The sequence below is a fragment of the Erpetoichthys calabaricus genome, chromosome 2, assembly GCF_900747795.2.
Source record: "Erpetoichthys calabaricus chromosome 2, fErpCal1.3, whole genome shotgun sequence".
NCBI classification, from domain to species: domain Eukaryota; kingdom Metazoa; phylum Chordata; class Cladistia; order Polypteriformes; family Polypteridae; genus Erpetoichthys; species Erpetoichthys calabaricus.
In genome coordinates this window covers 213,589,326-213,610,744 of record NC_041395.2, presented here as the reverse complement: position 1 = coordinate 213,610,744, position 21,419 = coordinate 213,589,326, and the positions used below count along the sequence as shown (strand labels likewise).

The following is a 21,419-nucleotide window of genomic DNA, read 5'->3' as shown; positions in this document are numbered from 1 at the left end:
CTTTTTAAATCCAGCTCTGGGTTGTGAAGGGCCGGAGCCTATCCCAGCACCACCAGATGCAAATGAGATGCCAGTCATTTTCAGGGCTCACTCACCTACCTGCACACACACATACACATACACACAGACATGTTTAAAGATATTAAATACTGTATGTGGTGCTTAAAAAACTGATTTTGGGGTCACCTAGAGCAGTGGTTCTCAAACTGTGGGGCGGGCCCCCCTAGGGGGGCACGAAGTAACAAAAAGGGGGGCGCGAAGATGTGAAAAAAAGAAAACAAGAATCGAAAAATATGAAAAATACATCTATTGAAATTAAAAAAAATTAACTTAAACTACATTCTGATACTAGAAAAATAAATACAGAGTTACTGTAGATAAATGTTGATAAAAGTTAAGTAGGTATAATAAAATATGCATCTATGATATATCATTAATTAAAAAATAACAAATTGGTATTAGTGGGCTCCTTTCAAAAAAACATTAGGGGGGTGCGATTAAAACTGCTATGAAAACTCGGGTCGCAAATACTTAAAGGTTGAGAAACGCTGACCTAGAGCATTAAATATATTCATTTATTTAGCTTTACAGTACTGAATTTATCATGTGTATTGTATTAAGCTAAAATAAAAACATTAAAAATACATCTGAAAGGATTTTCAATTAATATATCATCTCTTATGTTTTACTCTCATAGCAGATTATTTTTAACAGGGTATCAGGTTTGTCTATCAAGGTACCACAGAGCTTTTGGCACAGGCAAGCCGATGATGGGGTGACAGTCCATTTTAGGGCCCACTCATGCACACACCCAGACACCTACAGCAGTAAACTTCACATGCATGTCTCCGAGGCCTTAATAAGAAACCAGATACAGACATGGGGAAAGCATTCAAACTTGACATAAAATCAACCTGGTGCTGGATTTGAATCCTAAAATGAATCCTTGCAGCAATAGTGGTAACCGCTATATCACCCTCATTTATATGTGACAGTACAACTGAGTCCATACAAAAACAGAATAAGCTCAGCAGGGAGAAGCATTTATAGGCTGACCATGCCAGAGTCTACTGGAAAGATTGATGAGTAGGCCTGCAATTTCTTTATTTAAAATACAACAACCTACATGAAAACAAATTCATAACTGCTTTCAAAACTATAAACAGTCACAGACAACTGGAAATGGATATTTTCAATTTTCATTATTTTTTTTTTCATTTTACATATTCAATCATTAAACCAAGAACTATTTCTCACTAACAATGATAGCATGTGAAAATGACTTGGTGCTTCACAAGTGAGAACCGCATTTGCTATCCCATATTTTCCATTTTGTTTCTTTACCTGGCACCATAAATTGCCTGAAAGTTAAGGCAACAGGCCAATGTTTCTACAGCATTGTGTTTTAGGCAGCAAACACAAGGATGACAAAATAAAAAGGCATCAAGTGGAAAATATGAGAAGGCAGAGTATTAAAAAAATAATCCTATAGCAGAAGAAGGAAAAGGGTCAGGGTCACTGAAAGCTGGAGCCTGCCCTAACAGCATCAAGCTCTAAGTATTAACAAAATACTGGATTTGTCAGTAAACCTGAGGGCATGACTTTGCATTGTGGTGGGAAAGTGGAGAAAATCCGCAGAAATTATTGTTAGGGGGAGAGTGGTGGCTCTGAAGCTAAGGATTTGCACTGGTATCTGGAAGGTTGTTAGCTCACGCCCTGTTATTGCCAGAAGGGATCCTACTCTGTTGAGCCCTTGAGCAAAGTCCTTAACCTGAAAATTGTGTCAGGGGTGCTGAACAATGGCTGACTCTGCATTCAGACCCCCAAGGGTCATGCAAGATGACAATTTCCCCTTGGGGATTAATATAGTACTGTATATCAAAAAACATGCAAACTTTGAGGAAATTTCAGCCCAAATTTTAAACAAATCGGACTAGTCAATAATTTTTAGGCAAATTACAAAAAACAGATTAAGGATGGTGAAAAGTAAAGTGCATTTTTGTGCAAGTAAAGACTTAACAGCAAAAAGTGCAGAGTTTCTAGTTCTAGTTTTTTGCTCAGGCAAACAGATGAAACGTTATATAAACCACAAAACAAACTAATGGTACTGGTTCCCTGCTGACTGCAGACTCAACAGCTCTTGAAATTGATTATTTTTAAAAGCACCCCAATGCCCCAGCTTAATTAAAGGCATTTTTTACGAAATAATATGAACAGAAGCTCAAAACCTGTTTAGCTAATCCCATCAGTTTATATAAGAAGAAAATGCAGTGTATTTCAGCAGAAAGGGTGACGCAAACAATTGGATCCACAAGGAGAAACTGATGGAAGCAGTTGAGAGAAGAAGAGGGCTTAAAATAGTTCCTGGCATTTTAGATACAACCCCTAAATTATTTTTATTATTTATTTTCTAAATTCCCACTATCAGATACACCCATTTAATAGACAATTGGCCCCTCTAATGCCCTCGGAACAGCCAGAATTCACTGGGATTCAAACATGCTTTTGAGAGTACGACATATGGATGCTGGTCCATGGCTGCGCAAGTGTGTGCCATCACTTGCAGTGACTGATGTCTACTCAACATGTTGTTTTCTGTCTTAATCCTCTGAAGATTGACTAGATTGACATTGTCACAGATGGCTGGGTGTGGTCAGCATTTGGCTGCCTATAAAAGTGTTCGCCTCCCGACAATCAAGGCTGGAGTCGGTGAGGAGGTGGACGAGGTCGGAGAAGGAGGTGGGCGAAGAGAGGCCCAGTGTAAATAGAGTGCTGAGAAGAGAAGAGGTGGCTGAAGGAAGCCTGGACTGTTGGGACTGTGGGGAACTGGTATTGGTGCACTTATTGACTGTATATAGTAGCGTGTGTAAATAAACGTGTGGTGATGGACTTAGTCGTGTCTGCCTGCCTGTGCCAGGGTCGCCCTAATCCACAACATCTTGTGTCTGAAGATGTCATTTCACATTGATGTTTCTGGAACTTTGAAAGGCAGAACATCATCCAACACCTTATCAGCAGTCCTGTTCAGATAACCTATGGCATTCAAACATCACTCTACTTATATCAATCAAATTATTCAACAAGTCAGATGAAAATGTACATTACACCAGCACTACCAGCCTGTATTGTTGACACTCTGCAGGAAGGATATGTGGACTTATAGAATTTTTCTCATATCCTGGTCCTCACATCGGCCTGATATAACAAGAACTGGAATGAACCAGGCCATTGCCTTATTCTCCAGTATCTGTTCAACAGGCCCTTCTTGTTTTACTACATGGAAGCTCATCGGAGTTGTTGACTACTATGCCCTATTAAGGTACAATTCATCCCGATCTGTCTCTTTTAACACTATTGCAGCAACCAACTGTTATCTGGCTGACTGTTTCTTACTTAGTGCTCTGTGTCAGCCTCCATCAGCGCCTTAAATTAATGATTGTTGATGAATTTTTTTTTTTGGCTCGGTGGCATGTTCTTAGTAACATATCTCAGCCAAGGTTCCTCCCCTGGCCGAGGTTCATAATTAAGTTTCTTGCCTCTTTTGTTCATTTTGGATTCTTTGATTTATGATGTTTATGAACATCATTCTTCATTTTTATTTCTGTGTATATAAGCTGTCTTTGTTATGTTCTATATGTTTTGTGGGTGGTCCCCCAAGAGATGAGTCCGCCTGCCAGTCACCATAATCACCTGCCTTCCAACCTGAAAATCCTTAGGGTCCTAACCAGTTCCTGGCAGTTCATTGTAAATGCACTTTGAAGTCGTTGAGTTAATTGTAGTTTCTGTTGTGCTTCTGCCCTTTGTATATATTTTGGACCCTCTTGCTTTGACTACATTTCTTGATTGCTATTTTTGGGGCTTTGTTTGCATTGGATTGTCTCAGTGTTTTTGGACAATTCCTTTGCTTCTTGTGCTCCACAGAACTTCATTGTTATTGAAAAGCATTTTGTGAGAAACAACTTTTTATTTTATAAAGATGTGGCGCTTTTTGTTATTACTAGACAGGGTTTGATGGTAATGGGGCATTTTTGGAAGTGCTTTTGAAACTTATTGGGATGCATGTGCTTTGGGACTCCAAGATCACAACACTCAGTACATCCATGAAAATGTCACACACAAAATCTGCAGTAGTAGTGATACACTCATGCTGGCACAATTTATGTTCAATATCATGTCACGTTCAGAGTCATTCATATCTCTAGTTTAGCCCATTCTCCTTCTGAATTCCACACACACGACCTATTGGTTCCTGCCTACCAGCTTTGAATAAGATCACCGATATATATAATGCTGTCACCGACTGAGCAGTCAGTTAGTTGAGAAAGGCAGGTATACTAAATAAAGTGGCCACAAAGTACAGTATATTGAAAAATGGATAACGTTTCTTGCATTTCTGCTTTTAAGACAACATCATGCCTCAGTTGTTAGCAGTGCTGCCTTACATCTCTAGAAGTCTGGGTAAAAATCATTATGTGTCTATGTGGAGACTACATATTCTCCTTATTCTTCTGCCAGAAATGAAGTTTAAGCTAGCTGGTGACTCTGAGCTGGGCTCAAACAAGTGAGTGCAGGTATGTGCCTAAGTATGCTGTGTGACATACTTGCACACCATCCAGAGTTGGCTACTGCCATGCGAGTTATGTTGCCAGGATCCCCATGATCCTGTACTAGATTAAAGTGGTTAGATAATGGGTGGAAAGACCATTATATCTTAGATGGGGCACACTTATAACACATGACAGTTATCATCCTTGTGGGTAAAATTACATGTTCCAATGAACATTGTGCTCCTATATCTATAATCAACCCTGTTCCCCCAAACATCTGACCAAGGCCAGGATTGAATTTTAGGCCTTAGCTGACTTAAAACAGTAGTGGTATCTTAAAAATATGCATGCAAATCAATACGAAACTCAAATGCCATTTGCCAATCCCACAATTTACACACACCGTCAACCCCATTACTGTCCTGGAATGCAAAGCATTTTAACGTCATAGTGTACATGGCTAAAGATTAATCTCTGCAGTAATCAGTTCTCTGGCATTCTACCCATTAGGCAAGAGAAAGTAAGTGAAATTTGAGTAAGTAAAAGAAATTTGAGGAACCTCTCCCTCTCAGCACAGAAGTCATTAGTCATTCCTTGAATTCCTCTGTTGAGCTCAGGTACCTGACGGCATGCGTCATTGGTGGGATGCCACAAACCATGCAGGTGACCAAGCTCACCAAGCTAAGTTAATGCCACACTCTCGCGTCGAAGCAGTTGATCTGTTTCTGATGCCTCTTTGAAGCCTAGAAAAAGGGAGTACAACTCTTGCCATGCTATCAGACCAAAACGCAGGATTATGGATAACTGAGTACCAGAAGCAGTCGTCAAAGTCCTGTTCCCAACTTCCCAGCGGAGCACAGTAAAGCTGGCCTGACAGAAAAAAGAAGGGATATGAGTAATTTACTTGCATAAGCACAAACAAACAAAAAGAAATTCAGAGAAAGAAACCAATAGGTGACAAAAAACTGGTAATAGGGTATAATAAGCAAGGCTCTCAACTCATGTCTAACAGACTTCCAGTCCTAATTCCGGAGACCAGGTGTTTTCTGATTTTCATTGCAATTGAGGTTTTAGCAGCTAAATAATTCCATCTTTTTCATAAACCTGCTTTTTTATGATAATAGTTAATGGTATCTATGCCAGTGTCACCATTCATAAGGCAAGAAGAATACATCTCAAGGTGGAATTCCCAACCACAGCAAGGATACATTGGGCAACCTATTGCTTGGTTTTGGAATGTAAGAGGAGACCTCTGGTAGCCAACATAAGCTCCACCACAATGAACCTGGGTGCTATGGTATGGTAGAAATGTTATGCCTGCTCAACTACTCTTAATTACTTCCTGAAGTTAAGTTACTTGGAACATAAAAAAAAGTTTTCAAATTATCCTGACATGTAACAGGAACTGACATTCACATTTTTAAGTGATGAGACCAGAACTTCATTCAACTGACTGTGCATACCTTAAATGCTTTGCAGCAAATGAAGAAGCAAATTGTATTACCACAATACCCTGATTGCCTCTTTAGAACGTCTTTAGAAATTTTTTAACCACCAAAAGACAACTTCAACCCTAATTCTTTCCAATTAGCAAACAATAAAATAATGATTATTTTCAAGATTTACTGCTAGAAAAATGTATAATAAACAAGACTAAGAATAATTAAAGTCCAAAAAGGAAAATAAATACAAATAATTGATTATTAAATAAACAAAAGAAATAACAAGATTTAACAAACAATTACATAAAATCAATGATAATAAAACAAATGGATTTAATTGAAACTAATACTCTGTGGTGGGCTGGTGCCCCGCCCGGGGTTTGTTCCTGCCTTGCTCCCTGTGCTGGCTGGGATTGGCTCCAGCAGACCTCCGTGACCCTATGTTAGGATATAGCGGGTTGGACGATGACTGACTGACTAACTGAAACTAATACTGTAAAATACTCTAAAGGGGATATAAAAGAAAAGGCTGAAAATGTCAAAATCTAAATTCTCTTAGCAATTCAAAAAAGAATCTGAATCCAAATACAAAAATGCTAACCATTACACCATGACAGAAATATTCAAAAATCAACCAGAAAGTGGAAAATAGTCAAACTATTACTGTTCAAGAAGTGGTAAGTCAACCCACAATGCTTCACCAAACAGATAGGCTTTAAATCTGAGTTGTCATCAAAAACTTTTAGTGGGAGTCAATGCATGATTATAATACAAATAAAACTCACATTTTCACTTTACAACAAATAGACCTGATAAAGCATACAAAACAGACTAGAGCAAACAAAGCTTCATCATATATAACACAATGCAGCAAGTTTACAGTGTTGCCCATAGCTGAGCAGAGGTTCACATATGCAGAAAAAACTGACACACATAGTATAACATTGAGTGCAACTGAAGATCATTAATAAAAAAAAATGTAGCAGTGTTGCCATGGGAAGAACTCCATTACCCAGCAGCCCAAGGGGGATTACCCACATAGGATGACTGAAATGGAAGTAGGAGCTGCTGGGGAGGAAACAGGCCAGCAGGAAAGTTGAAAAGGGATGCATGACGGAGCAAAAGGAGATTGGTGTTTTTGTGTATCCTGTCCAACGTGTCGTCTATAAAGTAATTCCCGTTAGGATGAATGGACTGTCTCACGCCTGCCTGTCGTGTTATAGTGGCGGATTAATTGTCATGCGTCTTCAAAAGGAGCACCCCTGGAAATCTCCACCTGTACCACCTGTGCAACCTGAATCAGCTGCAGGTATTGCCTCATGCTACTGGTAGTGACATGGACACTAGCAAAACTAGCAATGCTTAATTGACTTGGTGTTAGATTGTAATGGTGTTCCCTTATTTTTTTGAGCAGTGTATTTAAATATCACAAAACCTCACTATAGATAAGTAAAATTGTATCGAGGCTGATGTGTGATATTGCTAGATTAAAACATGTGTCTACAAAGGCAGACATGAAACCACTGAGCTCACCATTAGAAGAGTTGAATGTGAATCTGTCAACTGAATCTGCAATAGTCAAGTAGTAAAAATTGTAGTGTATTGCTGTCAAGGAAAACTGTTGCATTTTTCAGCAAATAGTAACTGACAGTAATTTCAGACAATTGGAGGCCACACCATGGGCTTAACTCAAAACAAAGGAACAGAACAGCAGTGGTTTAGCTCAAGCTCAGTCGTAACACACAGATGTAGAGATAAGCCTACTATGACAGTGTAAAAATATCCAATGATTATTTTAAATTCAAACAGACTATTCAGTTACATAATAAAGTGGGCACATTTCTTTGGTAGTATCAGTAGTGACAAGTTTGTGTAGATTCAATAAATAGGTACCCTTCTACTAATCTCCTTCCTGTCTTTCCTTTGTCAGGAGGGGAACACCCAGGGAAGGCAGAAGTTCTGGATAACTTGCTTTCATCAGCAATGGAAAAGGTGTTAAGAAAGGGCACTAACAGAATCAAAGTTAATCAAACAAGCTCAGTCGGTAATATGCCTGGGTGGAAAAACACACTGGTGAGAACCTCAAAACCTGAAGGCAAACTGTTAAAGCTAGAAAGTGGAAGTCAGAAAGCCAATGACAGTTATTATCCCTAACTTGTTTTTCTTACCCTTAACTAACATTTATGAAGTCATTTGTTTAGATCTCTTTCAAATGTTTTTCCATTGCTTAGATTAAAAGCAGACAGTTTTAATAGGTGGGACCCAATGGCAGAATATGTCATAAATATGGGCATCACAAGCATCTTACAGAGATTGATTTAAGAGCGCATTAGCTGTGCTACATGTCTAAGATGGGTTGAAATCTAAGTAATCAACTTTGACCTCAGTGTTAAAGTTTGCAATATGCCATGCAATACATATGTCTCTGATAGATGCCATTTGGTATGGGATTTATAAAAGCAGTGATAATGTTTGTAATGTACAATATATTGGAACGACAAATGCAATGCATTTTATTGCTAAAAATGTTTGTGTTGCACCATCTTTTGGAATGAGACAATGCAACTGGATGGGCAGACAGACACACAGAAACTTATCTTTTAATGAGGTGGACAAGGGGAATTGGAGAGGGGGGTTACACTTTGTATTATTTTCTGTTCCTGTTTTCCAGGACAAAAAAAATTACCACCTAAGGAAGAGTGATGCCTTTGATGATAACACCAAGCTTGTCTCCTTCCAGGCTGGCCAGAAGAAGAAGACTCCTATTGACATTTTTAGAATAGCATCAGCAATAAAGTACATTTCTTTCGACTCACTGTATTATAGAGAAATGACAATTCCATTTCCATTCAAATAATTTCACTCAGCTCTGCAATTAAACAGAGTTTCCCCTGTTGAGGCCCCAACTTTTTTTTTAAGAGCAGTTGATATCTTTTTACACTGGTAATGGGTGACAAAAATAACATAGAAATGGGAGCAAAATAACTATGCAAAATGTCTCTGTGGTGATGTCACTGTCAGAATGATAAATAAACCACTGGAAATAAATGTACAATTGACCCAAGAATGAAACAATCTTTACAAATGAGGACTCTTCACAGTTGGATCATTTTCTCAACTAAATATACTTGTAGGTGTTTTAGCACATACATGTGTAGTAACCTCACTGAAGTAACTGTTTAAAGAAACAGACTTAAAAACTATAAAATAGTAAGCACAGCTGAGGGGAAGTTGGAAGCCAGCCGATTAACTGAGTATGGACCAGCTTTAGCTGGGCATCTTTAGGGTTGTACTTATTGATCATCAATTTTAAATAAAGCTAAGTGCATCTTCTCACAGAGTTTTATTCTCTCGTATTTACTTTGGCAAGGTGTTACCAATGTTTCAGGAAGCATTTAACTTGATTACTAGTTAAACGAACTGAATGCCCTGGGTGTGAGCACCCCCAGTAGGATATATCAAAGCATGAACACATCTGCAGCAACATCTGCCAAAATTAAAGATGTAATTAACACATAACACTCAAATAACAAAATATGAAAAAAGAAAAAGAAACCTGATTTCTAATAGAATAGCCAAAAAAATAATGTGAAAAAGATGTTAATTGTCATGCTCTATTTTAAAATGATGCAGAATTTTTCCTATCTATTTTTACCATGGTCTATATGGACTAGAAATGTTCTAAGTGTTCAGCTCTATGTGTTTCCTTATAAACAGCCCCGTGTTGATCACTTGAAAATGCTTATCCTGACAAATCCAATGTGTCTCATCCCAATCGAGTTGCTTTCTTTCCCATAAACCATAACCACTAGACCCTAAGCCATAACTACATAACCAATTTCCATAAACCACCATTAGAGGGAAATATACACTTTACAATCTAGATTTCGATTTCAAATTTAGTCTGCCAATCAACCATAATCAAATATGTTCATACCAGATTCCAACATCTGTTTATTACAGTGGCAGATGTGCTATGCACTTAGCGTAGACTTTACTCTTATAATTAAAAAGCAGTGCCAATGTCCACCTTCAGCTCTTTTCTTGCTTCCCCTCTAATTTACCATCGGTGAAGATCCCCCCATGGCTATCAAATCTAAACATGCCAAAAGGCTACATCCACGCTAAGTTTTTGTTCAAACCATGCAAACATTAGTCACTTTTTTTATCTTTCATCCATACCACCCTGATGTTTTTAACCCCCAAAATGTTCTCTGGAGCCATATACTTCTTTAAATGCCAGGGTCGGCATTGCAATGTGGACAGGCGAAAACAGAGAATTTTAAATGCGTTCTTTGATTTTCTTGTGCTTATTATGTAGCCCTTCCCCGACTGCATCCTGCTTATTACAACATCTCACTTCCTGATTGGTCAGTGTTCATGAAGAAAATCATACTCTCACATAGTGGACACAGAAGAGTTGCTTTCCATGGGGTTTGTTGTGTTGCTTAACTGTACGCATCTAACATGCATTTTGTGCAGTTTGAATGCTTCAATTATGTGCAAACAGCAAATAATTTTCCAGTTGCAATTGGTTTACAATAAATTCTGTGGCCGGTGTAGTTACCATCCCCTGAAAGATTTTGCCCAGTGCAGGTGAACATCTACATTATATATGTTATATATGTTTTTGAACGTTTTGGTGTGGACAGAGATACTTTCACAAACTATGTGAAAATGCGAGTGTGGATGAAGAGTGTTTTCATTTAAAATGGCTGTTTTAAAATGAAAACATAGTATTGTGGATGTAGCCATAGTTCTGCAATGTCCTTTAACACCATTATCTATCTTAGAATCATCTTTAATCAGCTTTGCACCTCTAACCTACTTTTATTTTTAAACATCCACTAGATGTATCTTCTTCTTCTTTCGCAATTTCTGAAAATACAAAATGTTTTCTACTGCTCCCAGTATCAACAGCAATTTTCTTGAAATTGTTTTCTTTAAACCTTCATTAAATAGCAAGTTTTTTTAACCCTCCCCAAAGGGAAAAGTTGTGGTTGCTTCACTCTAGATACATGGCATTTGCCTTTCACATTTATCAGATACACTAAGCATTTGTCAACATGTACTGTAATGCCTCTATCGTATTATTTGTTGCAAGCTCCTCGGCTAATGCCATCTCAAAGGCCTTTGGATGTGTTAAGCACCTTGGTGATGACAGCTTCCTCTAAATTAAATTGAACTTCAGACTGCAAACTTGTTGGCCATGGTGGGAGTTATTAAGAGGGGCATCAAATCACCACATGTAGTAAGCTTCCTTAAAGCTACTTCATAATCCACAATGCTGTAATCTTCTTTCTGATCCCATTGTAGAAAATGTGATTGCTTTACTATAACCTAAGCCTGACGTTTCAGATTTTCTCTCAGAACAAGTCTTCATACAAAGAAAGAAATGGAGTTAAAGTCCTCTAGTATAGTCGGTGTCATCTTGAATAAAAAATGCACTGCCAATTGACTTTTGTTAACTTTACTTTAATTCAATGTTGTATTTTTCTCTACCTAGTATCTATATGGAAATTGATATGTACTAGTGTATCTAGTACTGCCCCTCAAAATCCTTGATGCTTTGGAAACCACAGTTAATACTCTAAACAGCATTTCATGGGAATGTTGCTTAACCAACAGAAAAATGATTTCTCCTTCTCAGGCTTAATAACCTTTTTTATCATTGTTTTTATCTGTGTTTTTTTTTCAGCAGGTACTCTTTGCATCACACAGAGAAACTCCATTTAAACCCTTTCTAGATTAAACTAATCCAGATTTGCAAGTGGAGATTGTTGTAACTTTCCTACTGTTGTTTGGGCAATTTAAACATGATCTTAATTTCAATCCTTAGTACAAGATCTCATCAAAAGGTGTAAGATTATCACAATTCTTCTTAAACTCCAGAACCAACTTATGGTATCACCTGGTACCATCATCAGCTTTCAGTATAAGTCTACCTCATACTTCACCTGTTCTGTACATTTGGGATACAAGGGATTGACCTTCCTAAAGTTCAGTTTTGCTTTCATAAATGGACGAAAGGAAATCGCTTTCTCAAGAAACATGTCAGTCTTTTGTTTCTTTTTGCAGAATGAGGGTTATTCCATGCTGATTGCCATGGAATGGTGGTTACTACGAAGCTAAAGATTTCATACAAAAGTGTCTACTATTGTCTTGAGAAAACTGGATCTAACCAGGATAGAAAGGGAAGAGCAACTGCTTAAGAGGATAAAGACATCAATGTGTAGTTTGAGAAACAAATGCCTTACAGATCCTTAGTTAGCTTCTACCTTAAATACACACAAAATATCAGTGTTGCGTGCAACAGTGAAAAGACGACTTTAGAATGCTGGCCTTGGAGGCCAGGTTTCAAAGAAAAGGCCTTATGTGAAACTAGCTAATAAAAAGAAAAGATTAAAATGAACAAAAGAAAGCAGACATTAGACGGCAGATGACCAGAAAAGTGCATTATGCTCAGAATCCCAGCATTTTCTTTTCTCTGTTGCACATGATACTGGTATATGCTGTGTATTTAAGGAAGAAGCCAACTAAGGGCCTGTAAGGCATTTGTTTCTCAAACCACACACTCTTATGTTCTTATCCTCTTATGCAATTGTGCATCTTGGCCTTCCTCTTCTTTTTCTATCCTGTTTAGATCCAGTCTGTCCTCTTCTCTCAAGGCGGTAATAGACAACCTTTATATGACTTCCTCAGTTTCCTGTTATATGGAATAAACATTCTTGAGAAAGCTACTTCATTTTGGCTATGTCTGAACCCAGAACTAAACTATGAATGTCAGTAAGCCTGCAACCCAAGTGAACAGAACAAAAGGTATCAGAGGTGTTACTGCAATTACAAAGGTTTCTCTAATAACTAATTAGTATTTAAACATGACTACAGATACACTAAGGGAGTTTACTGTTAGAACACTGAAGGAATGACTGCTGAAAATGGTACTTGAAATTAGTAATTTCAAGCAGTAGTAGCCATATCCACTAGTAATGCCTTGACTGTATGTTTAAATCAGTTTACAGTAATCCCTTGCCATATCACACTTCGACTTTCGTGGCTTTACTGTATCGCAGATTTTATATGTAAGCATGTTTAAATATATATCACAGATTTTTCGCTGGTTCGTGGGTTACTGTGGACAATGGGTCTTTTAATTTTTGGTACATGCTTCCTCAGTTGGTTTGCCCAGTTGACGCTATTGGCGGATGGCTGAGAAGCTACCCAATCAGAGCACGTATTACGTATTAAATAAAACTCCTCAAATATATTGTGAGCGGGGGGCTGTTCGCACTCCTAGAGGATATAGACGCTCCTCTAAAACGCGCTGAAAGACTTCCTTCATATTGCTCCCTTCCTTGCTGGGCTTATTTGTGGCTGCTTTGTTGCGCGATATGCTTCCCGCACGGTGCTTCGCATACTTAAAAGCCCAAACAGCACCTATCGGTTTTTGATTGTTTTCTTTTCTCTCTCTCTCTCTCTGACATTCATACTTAAAAGCCCAAACAGCACCTACTGATTTTTGATTGTTTGTTTTTCTCTCTCTCTCTGACATTCTCTGCTCCTGACGCGCACTCCTTCAAAGAGGAAGATATGTTTGCATTCTTTTAATTGTGAGACGGAACTGTCATCTCTGTCTTGTCATGGAGCACAGTTTAAACTTTTGAAAAAGAGACAAATGTTTGTTTGCAGTGTTTGAATAAAGTTCCTGTCTCTACAACCTCCTGTGTTTCTGTGGAAATCTGTGACCCAAGCGTGACAATATAAAAATAACCATATAAACATATGGTTTTTACTTCGTGGATTTTCACCTTTCATGGGGGGTTCTGGAACACAACCCCCACGATCGAGGAGGGATCACTGTAATGGCATCTTGATAAAAAAAAAAGTATAACTTTCTATCAAACAATTTGAAAACTTCTGGGTATGTCCAAACTTTTGACCAGTAATGAAAAACTGAAACTGAAATCTTTGTTCATCTAGGTCAGGAGTCTCCAAACTTTTTGCCACGAGGGACACATTGGGTACTTCAGTACTTTTCAGCGGGCCGTAATAAAAAAAAGATAAATAACTCTAGATATATGAGTTTTATTGAAAGCAGAAAATTTTATAAACTAATTATAGAGTATCCATCCATTATCCAACCCGCTGAATCTGAACACAGGGTCACTGGGGTCTGCTGGAGCCAATCCCAGCCAACACTGGGCACAAGGCAGGAACCAATCCTGGGCAGGGTGCCAACCCACCGCAGGACGCACACAAACACACCCACACACTAGGGCCAATTTAGAACCGCCAATCCACCTAACCTGCATGTCTTTGGACTGTGGGAGGAAACAGGAGAGCCCGGAGGAAATCCACGCAGACACAGGGAGAACATGCAAACTCCACGCAGGAAGGACCCGGGAAGTGAACCCAGGTCCCCCAACTGCGAGGCAGCAGCACTACCCACTGCGCCACCATGCCGCCCAATTACAGAGTATGTGAGATTAAATTATCGTATATTAATGACGACAAACACTACCAGCAAATTCTCATATTTTCATCACAAATTAAAATAAAACCATTAATGTGAACGATGGAACTGTGTTTGTGTTTCTCGGTAAGAAATATATCAATTTCATTTCTGAGATGAAAGAAGCATGGAAGAACCTTTCCACAGCTAAGCCATCGAACTGCAGTATAATATGTCAATTCAACATACTCGGAATTACATTCCTCAAGAAAAGACCGAAACTGGCGATGATTAAGTGCATGAGAGCAAATGAAATTTACCATAGAAATAACAGGTTTCAAGATACAGCTCATATCAGTGTATTTTCCAAGTGATTGTTGGTAGATAACACAGTGAAGAAACATTGGTTTTGATATTCCTGCACCCTCACAAGCTTTTGTGATTTGTCCAACCATACCCATCTTTATACCAGACATGTTTTTTCCTCCATCAACTGTCATGCACTGCAGACGATTCCAGTCCAAATTAAATTCTATTAGTGTTTTTTGAATTTCTTTGAAAATGTCCTCTCCTGTTGTAGTGCCATGTATGCTGTGAAGTGACGCTAATTCCTGTGTGACATTAAGTTCATCGTCAATGCCACGAAAAAATACCACAAGTTGCGAGGTATTACAAACATCAGGTGATTCATTCATCGAGCCACCGACAAAAACATTGTGCTTTGCCTACAACTTGCTGGATAATGCTATGTTCCATATTTTCGACCCAACAAGCAACTGTATTTGGTGCAATTTCAAAAAGATTAAGTTTTTCTGGGCATAACTCAGCCACTGCTTCCATCATACATTCTTTGATGATATTGCCATCAATGAATGGTTTTCCTCTTTTAGCCAAAACATAAGCAACCTTGTAGCTTACCAAGGTTGAGGCTTCATTTTCTGAGTTTGCTTTCGTAAATAAGTCTTTCTGAGAATGCAGACAACGACATAATGATGCAAATTTATCTGAATGCTCCTTTTATTTAAATTGCAAAAATGCTGAATCATGTTTTGTTTCATAATGGCGGCATATATTGTATTCTTTCAACACAGCAACAGTGTCTGTACAAATGAGACATACGGCATTATCCTTTGACTTTGATTGTATGAAGAAGTATTTTACGCCCCATTCATTCTTCATTAAACACACGACATTCATGATCAGCTTTTCTTTTCTTTTTCCCATCTATGTTCAAACTATAAGAGAATAAATTTATAAATAATTATGAAATTATTAAAATCACAAGAACTCCACACAAGCAAATATGTGAATAAGTGAATCCGCACCTTTAAATATAAAATTATGCAATTACAAATTGAGTATTACACCGCACCACTGCAAGTATTCTTATGGACAATTAACCTTAATGACTAGTAACGCACTTCCAGATTCAATTAAAAGATAAGTCAAAGCACCATAGCTTCCTACAACGCCGCAAATTGACACTATCGATCAAGGCTGAACAAGTATTAAATAAATTTGTGAATAATATTAATATTAACATAATATGGAATATCAATATATTTTGAACACAATTTTAATGAATGCATTTGAAATCTATCAACACCCCATGTTTTTTTTTGCGGATTCTCATTGGAAAACTAGTCCAATTGGTGCATTTCCGCACAATTTTTCCACCGGCCGGATAAAATCATATCACCCGCGGGCCGTACTTTAGAGACCCCGATCTAGGTGTTTGCCACAGCTTACACACTGGCTAAACATACAATGCTACTTTTGATCATGTATGTATCATAGCTAAGCCAGAACATTTTATAAATCTGAAAAAAAGACAAAATCTATACTCTGTTTATTATGTTCTTGATAAAGCCTCTCTGTGTAAACTGGTCTGAAACGCAGGTGTAGTATTCTGCTAAAGAGACAAACTTGCAAATAACAGGAGCCAATCATTCAATAACACTCACTCTTGAGTGTATTCTGTGGAAACAGTCTTCTTTTTAAAAGAATATACAAAAGAAATAAGCAACAACATTGAACAGCAAGATCAGCTGCAATCACGAATGGAGCCATTAGATCAAAATACTTTTACAGCTCCTTCAATGGATTCAGATGGCCATCTCTGATACAGGCTAGCATTTTAGATAGATTGACCAGTGCAGGTTGTAACCTGTCACATGTGTGAGTATAGCTTAAAACCTATGGGGAAAATGAAATTAATGTCACACCATGGCTTTATTATCCGTCTCTTCTGCCTGCTAGGACTAAGAGCTCTGAACCCACTACTGCACTGCCTCTATCTTCACCACTGTGCTTCTTATTTAGTCTAAACAGATGGCAACAATGGGATCAACAGTGATCAGACTGTGAAGTGGTGTTACCAGACACACTTTAACTTTTTTTTCTCTCTATCTCTTGTGTAAATAAAAAGGGTTTGCCACTGGGTATCCCAACACTTCTTAACATTTCATGATTTCTATTATCACAAATGTTTCATGAAAATACTAGAAGAAAGCACTAAAAGAAACCTCCAGAATATTCAGGTTGGCTTTTTAATGGAAACAAGAAAGGCAGCTTCCCAAAGATAAACCTTTGATATTATGGAGAAAATTGAAGTTCAGCAGGGCAAGAAAGTAAGCTGTATATGTAGCACAGACTTGGTGAATTAAGTTTTAAATTATGGAACTAAGTCCATTTTAGACTATTCTTCTACAGCATGAATCACTGAAACAATCTCAAAACATGAGCTCCACACTGAAATACACAGAAAAATCTTTTACCTACCTGCTTTGTATAGAAGTAGTAGAGTTCTATGTGGCAATTTACTTATACAAGAAAAAGTACACACTGATATGTACATTTTTAGAGTGATATACTATAAACAGTGGAGAGAGAGAAAGTGTGACAGAAACAATACTAGGCAGCACATGTGCTAACGTTCAATGGCCAAGGAAAAACCATGGCAAAAGAAAAAGACTGAAAGCCTGCTAATCATTAGATTTTAAGAAGAACATACCAGATCATATAGCGGTGTGGTGTTGATGAGAAGCTGTAGGAGGATCATGCTAAGGTTGTACAAATCACTGACCACTAGAGCCAGGAAGGCCTGAGCTTCTCCTGCCAAAGAGAGCACTGGATGGAGTGGCCACAAGGAAGCGAGTGCCTGAATTAAGCTGGAGAGCTGTAAGAGGGCCAGTTGCTGTTGGGACTGTACTTTGTTGATCAGCGCAGCATACATTCTCAGGATCCTGAATGCCAATGCATGGAGAGCATTAAAGAGCTGAGAGGAATCCATCTGTGAAAACTGTGAAAAAAGAAACGAGAAAGACAAAAGAGAAACATTGTCATCATTATATCTATGAACAACAAAACTGCATGTTAGCACAACACAATCAGAAAAGTAGCAGAAGTGTCATTAGATGGCACATGGCAGCCAGCAGCATTCTTCACTCACATGTTTTAAGGTCTCACAAAAGTGGGAATTGAAAAACAGGAAGACAGTTAACTGCCAAATAAAAGGGGCCTTGGCAACCTTGCAGATGGCACAGCAGAGCATTCTTCAGACAAATATGAAAAAACACAGACGGTCAAGCCTCACTAGTCTTGTTGGTCAATGCCTGATTAGAGGTAACAATGCCTTACTTTAACATGCTTACTAACAGCTAACTGGACCATCAGAATACCTTTTGATTGGGAAGACATAGGTCAGAGAAGCCACTGCAGTAGTGCTAAATATCAGTTTGTTAGGAATTGTTTCATTAATTTAATTTAATGCAAAAGCCTTCATGCAAGACCAAACCAAGATCCACAGACTAAATATGAAATTCTACATACACCTAAAATAAAAAAAAACAAATACAAAGTATGGGCTGCTTGTTCTACTTTACTTTTGTGTCCATCCACATGCCAGAGACACTTAACAGGACAAATGTTATACGATTGACTGTCTAGAGGCTTTTTTTTCTATTTGTCTGCACAGGAGGTCACATTCTATCCTGTAGCAATATCTGTTTACTAGCTAAGGCTAGGGCGGCACAGTGGCTCAGTGGGTAGTGCTGCTGCCTCGCAGTTAGGAGACCTGGGTTTGCTTCCTGGGTCCTCCCTGTGTGGAGTTTGCATGTTCTCCCCGTTTCTGCATGGGTTTACTCCAGTTTCCTCCCACAGTCCAAGGACCTACAGGTTAGGTGTATTGGCAATCCTAAAATTGTCCTTAGTGTGTGCGCGTCCTGCCTGGGGTTTGTTTCCTGCCTTGCGCGCTGGGATTGGCTCCAGCAGACCCCCATGACCCTGTAGTTAGGATATAGCGGGTTGGATGATGGATGGATAGCTAAGGTTATTCTTTTTGGAAGTCTCCTTATCAAACACCGCTACTGCCATCTTTTAAAATTCATACAAAATTAGCATATTACCTCAACTTAATAAAATAACAGGGGTAATTTATTTCGGTTAATGATGAGACACACCAATTCTTTAAACAGTCCCATACTGTTTTGTTCAGGATAACGGACAACCATAAAGATATGGCCTCAGTCTAAGTAACAGCAGTAGTAATAGTATAGTCACATTAGGAAACACTCAGACCTCTGATCCTCAAAAAAGGTGGTCTGTGAGCTCCTTATGAAACACAGCACCTAAGGTCACTCTGCCGAGGGTGCCACCACCCTTTTTCATGCCCTAATGGTGTGTTTCACTGCCTTATGTATAACTTATTTTTGTGATAAAAGTGATAAGTTGGCCTGTACAAGGTGCTCCACTATCAGCAGATGTCAGCACAGTTCTTTTTTTGCCAGCAATGTCATGTGCCCATACCACTGCTTGCCATTAAAAGGACTTGAAGCCCAATTAGGCGGCACAGTGGCATAGTGGTAGCGCTGCTGCCTCGCAGTTAGGAGACCCGGGTTCGCTTCCTGGGTCCTCCCTGCGTGGAGTTTGAATGTTCTCCCTGTGTCTGCATGGGTTTCCTCCGGGCGCTCCGGTTTCCTCCCACAGTTCAAAGACATGCAGGTTAGGTAGATTGGCGATTCTAAATTGGGCTTGGTGTGTGGGTGTGTTTGTGTGTGTCCTGCGGTGGGTTGGCACCCTGCCCGGGATTGGTTCCTGCCTTGTGCCCTGTGTTGGCTGGGATTGGCTCCAGCAGACCCCTGTGTTCGGATTCAGCAGGTTGGAAAATGGATGGATGGATGAAGCCCAATTACAGTACATGGCAAAGGAAGCCTCCACTTCCAATTCTTTTCAAAGTTTTTTGTTTGTGTTTAGAGTGAATGACTTGTATTTGCGATGAAAATGATCAGTCTGCCTGTGTAATATGCTTCACTGTCAGCAGATGTTGCCACGTTTTTTTTTTTCCTATCCTGAATGCTGCGTGCCTGTGCTGCTCTTCTTTTCCAGTCAGCAATGATACTTTCCGTGAGAAGGGCCCAAAGTCCAATTATATGGCTAAGGTAGCCCGCACCTCCAATTCCTGGGTCATGTTATAAGTATCACATCATATCACTGCAAAATATGTGTGTGCAAAAACTACTGAAAAAACTTTAAATGGGAGATGCTTTGCTTTTATTTAGTAAAAAATCTGCCAATGGCGTAAGCAAAATTTATTTGACAGGGTTTCTTAAAGTAAACTACAAAATAATCATAAATACAATTTTTTTGATAAGTCACTAATTCTTACAATAAGAAAAGCTTTTCACTTGCTTAGATTTCATTTTTTGCAGTGTAAGGTCAGGATTAAAATCAAGATCAAGGTTCAAGGCCCAGAACACAGACAATGCTTATATAAATAAACAGAGTACAGTGAAATTCTTACTAAGAGGATTTTTACAGACTTTAATAATAAGAAAACACAGAAAATGGTTATAGTGCCTGAAAGGAAATAATTTATATATTACCAGTTCTGCAGTTTACAATAAACTCTTTCCAATTTAGCATCATGGGATGCCATAGGCTTTTCTTATAGCAATGCACATAAGGCGAGAATCTACCTGGTCAGGGTGCCAGTTCAGTCATGCACTAACCAAGCTAGTACCAAGTTATATTTTGTAGGTAACCTAACAATATGGTCTTGAAGTATGAGTGAAAACTGGAATTTTAAAAGAAATTCACCCAGACGTGAAGACAACCACTGGTGTAGCAGGTGCCACTGTAGCCCTAGTGAGGCAGAGGTACCTACAGATGCAAAAGGCCCCCTCACCAGACCTTACATTCAATTTTTGCAAAAAGTAGTGTTTTGTGCATTTTTAGGCTAAACAAAATAGTGAAAAACTAGTGTGTCGTGTCATATGATGTAACAGGCAACATGAGAAAATCTGCATAAATTATCTACTAGACAATGAAGACAGCCATCGTGATAAAAAAAAAGAACAAAGTGCTGCACACATCAAGCAACTGACATATCAGATCATTGACAAACTACCAAAGGTAAAATCTGTGTTTAAAGCATCTGAGGAAGAGGGAACTGTCAAAATGATGCCAATGTCCAAAATGGAGATTACTGTAGGTCATGTGAAATGAGAATTGTGGAAAGTGTGACAAAAAGGTTGTTGACTCCTTGCCCACCTCTTCCTTTTGAAGACAACCATGAGTTTATTTCTAGCAATGTGCCAAGTAACCTTACAGCCCAAAAACTAGGTTGAAATAACGATATGCATTATTTGCATAGAAATAAGTGAATAATAACATTAGAGTCTTAGAATGTTTCATTATTATATGTTGATGCCACAGCAGTTTTCCATTGAAACAAATTGGAGCTGTGAACACTGTGCAGGTTTAATTTGGACTCTAAACATTTGTTTGAATAGTTTCTGACTTCTGCAGAGAGGCAAATGAGTTTGAAGTATACCCATGCAGACTTTTTCTAGGGACCGACAGAAAAAAACATTTTAAATACAGAAAATTGTCAAGGATTTCTTAGTATCCTGTAAGTACAGATCTAGGTTTGGTGTGTTGATGTTTTTTTCTATATGTTTTTATTTAATTTGAGTTTAT

The 21,419-nt window shown here is 38.5% G+C and overlaps 2 protein-coding genes across 2 annotated transcripts in view; both read right to left on the bottom strand.

Annotated features, from left to right (window-relative positions):
• Window positions 1-3,249: 3,249 nt before the first annotated feature.
• Window positions 3,250-21,419, bottom strand: part of pex11b (peroxisomal biogenesis factor 11 beta) — a 155,992-nt gene continuing 137,822 nt past the window's right edge. Inside the window, exon 5 of the transcript XR_007934277.1 lies at window positions 3,250-3,261. The gene's annotated coding sequence lies outside the window, so the exon portion shown is untranslated. The remainder of the gene's footprint in view (window positions 3,262-21,419) is intronic.
• Window positions 4,783-21,419, bottom strand: part of plin6 (perilipin 6) — a 112,923-nt gene continuing 96,286 nt past the window's right edge. The window contains exons 7-8 of the mRNA XM_028793379.2: window positions 17,455-17,733; window positions 4,783-5,417 (exon numbers count right to left, since the gene is read on the bottom strand). Coding sequence (XP_028649212.2) covers window positions 5,229-5,417; window positions 17,455-17,733 — 468 coding nt within the window. The 3' untranslated portion in view covers window positions 4,783-5,228. The remainder of the gene's footprint in view (window positions 5,418-17,454; window positions 17,734-21,419) is intronic.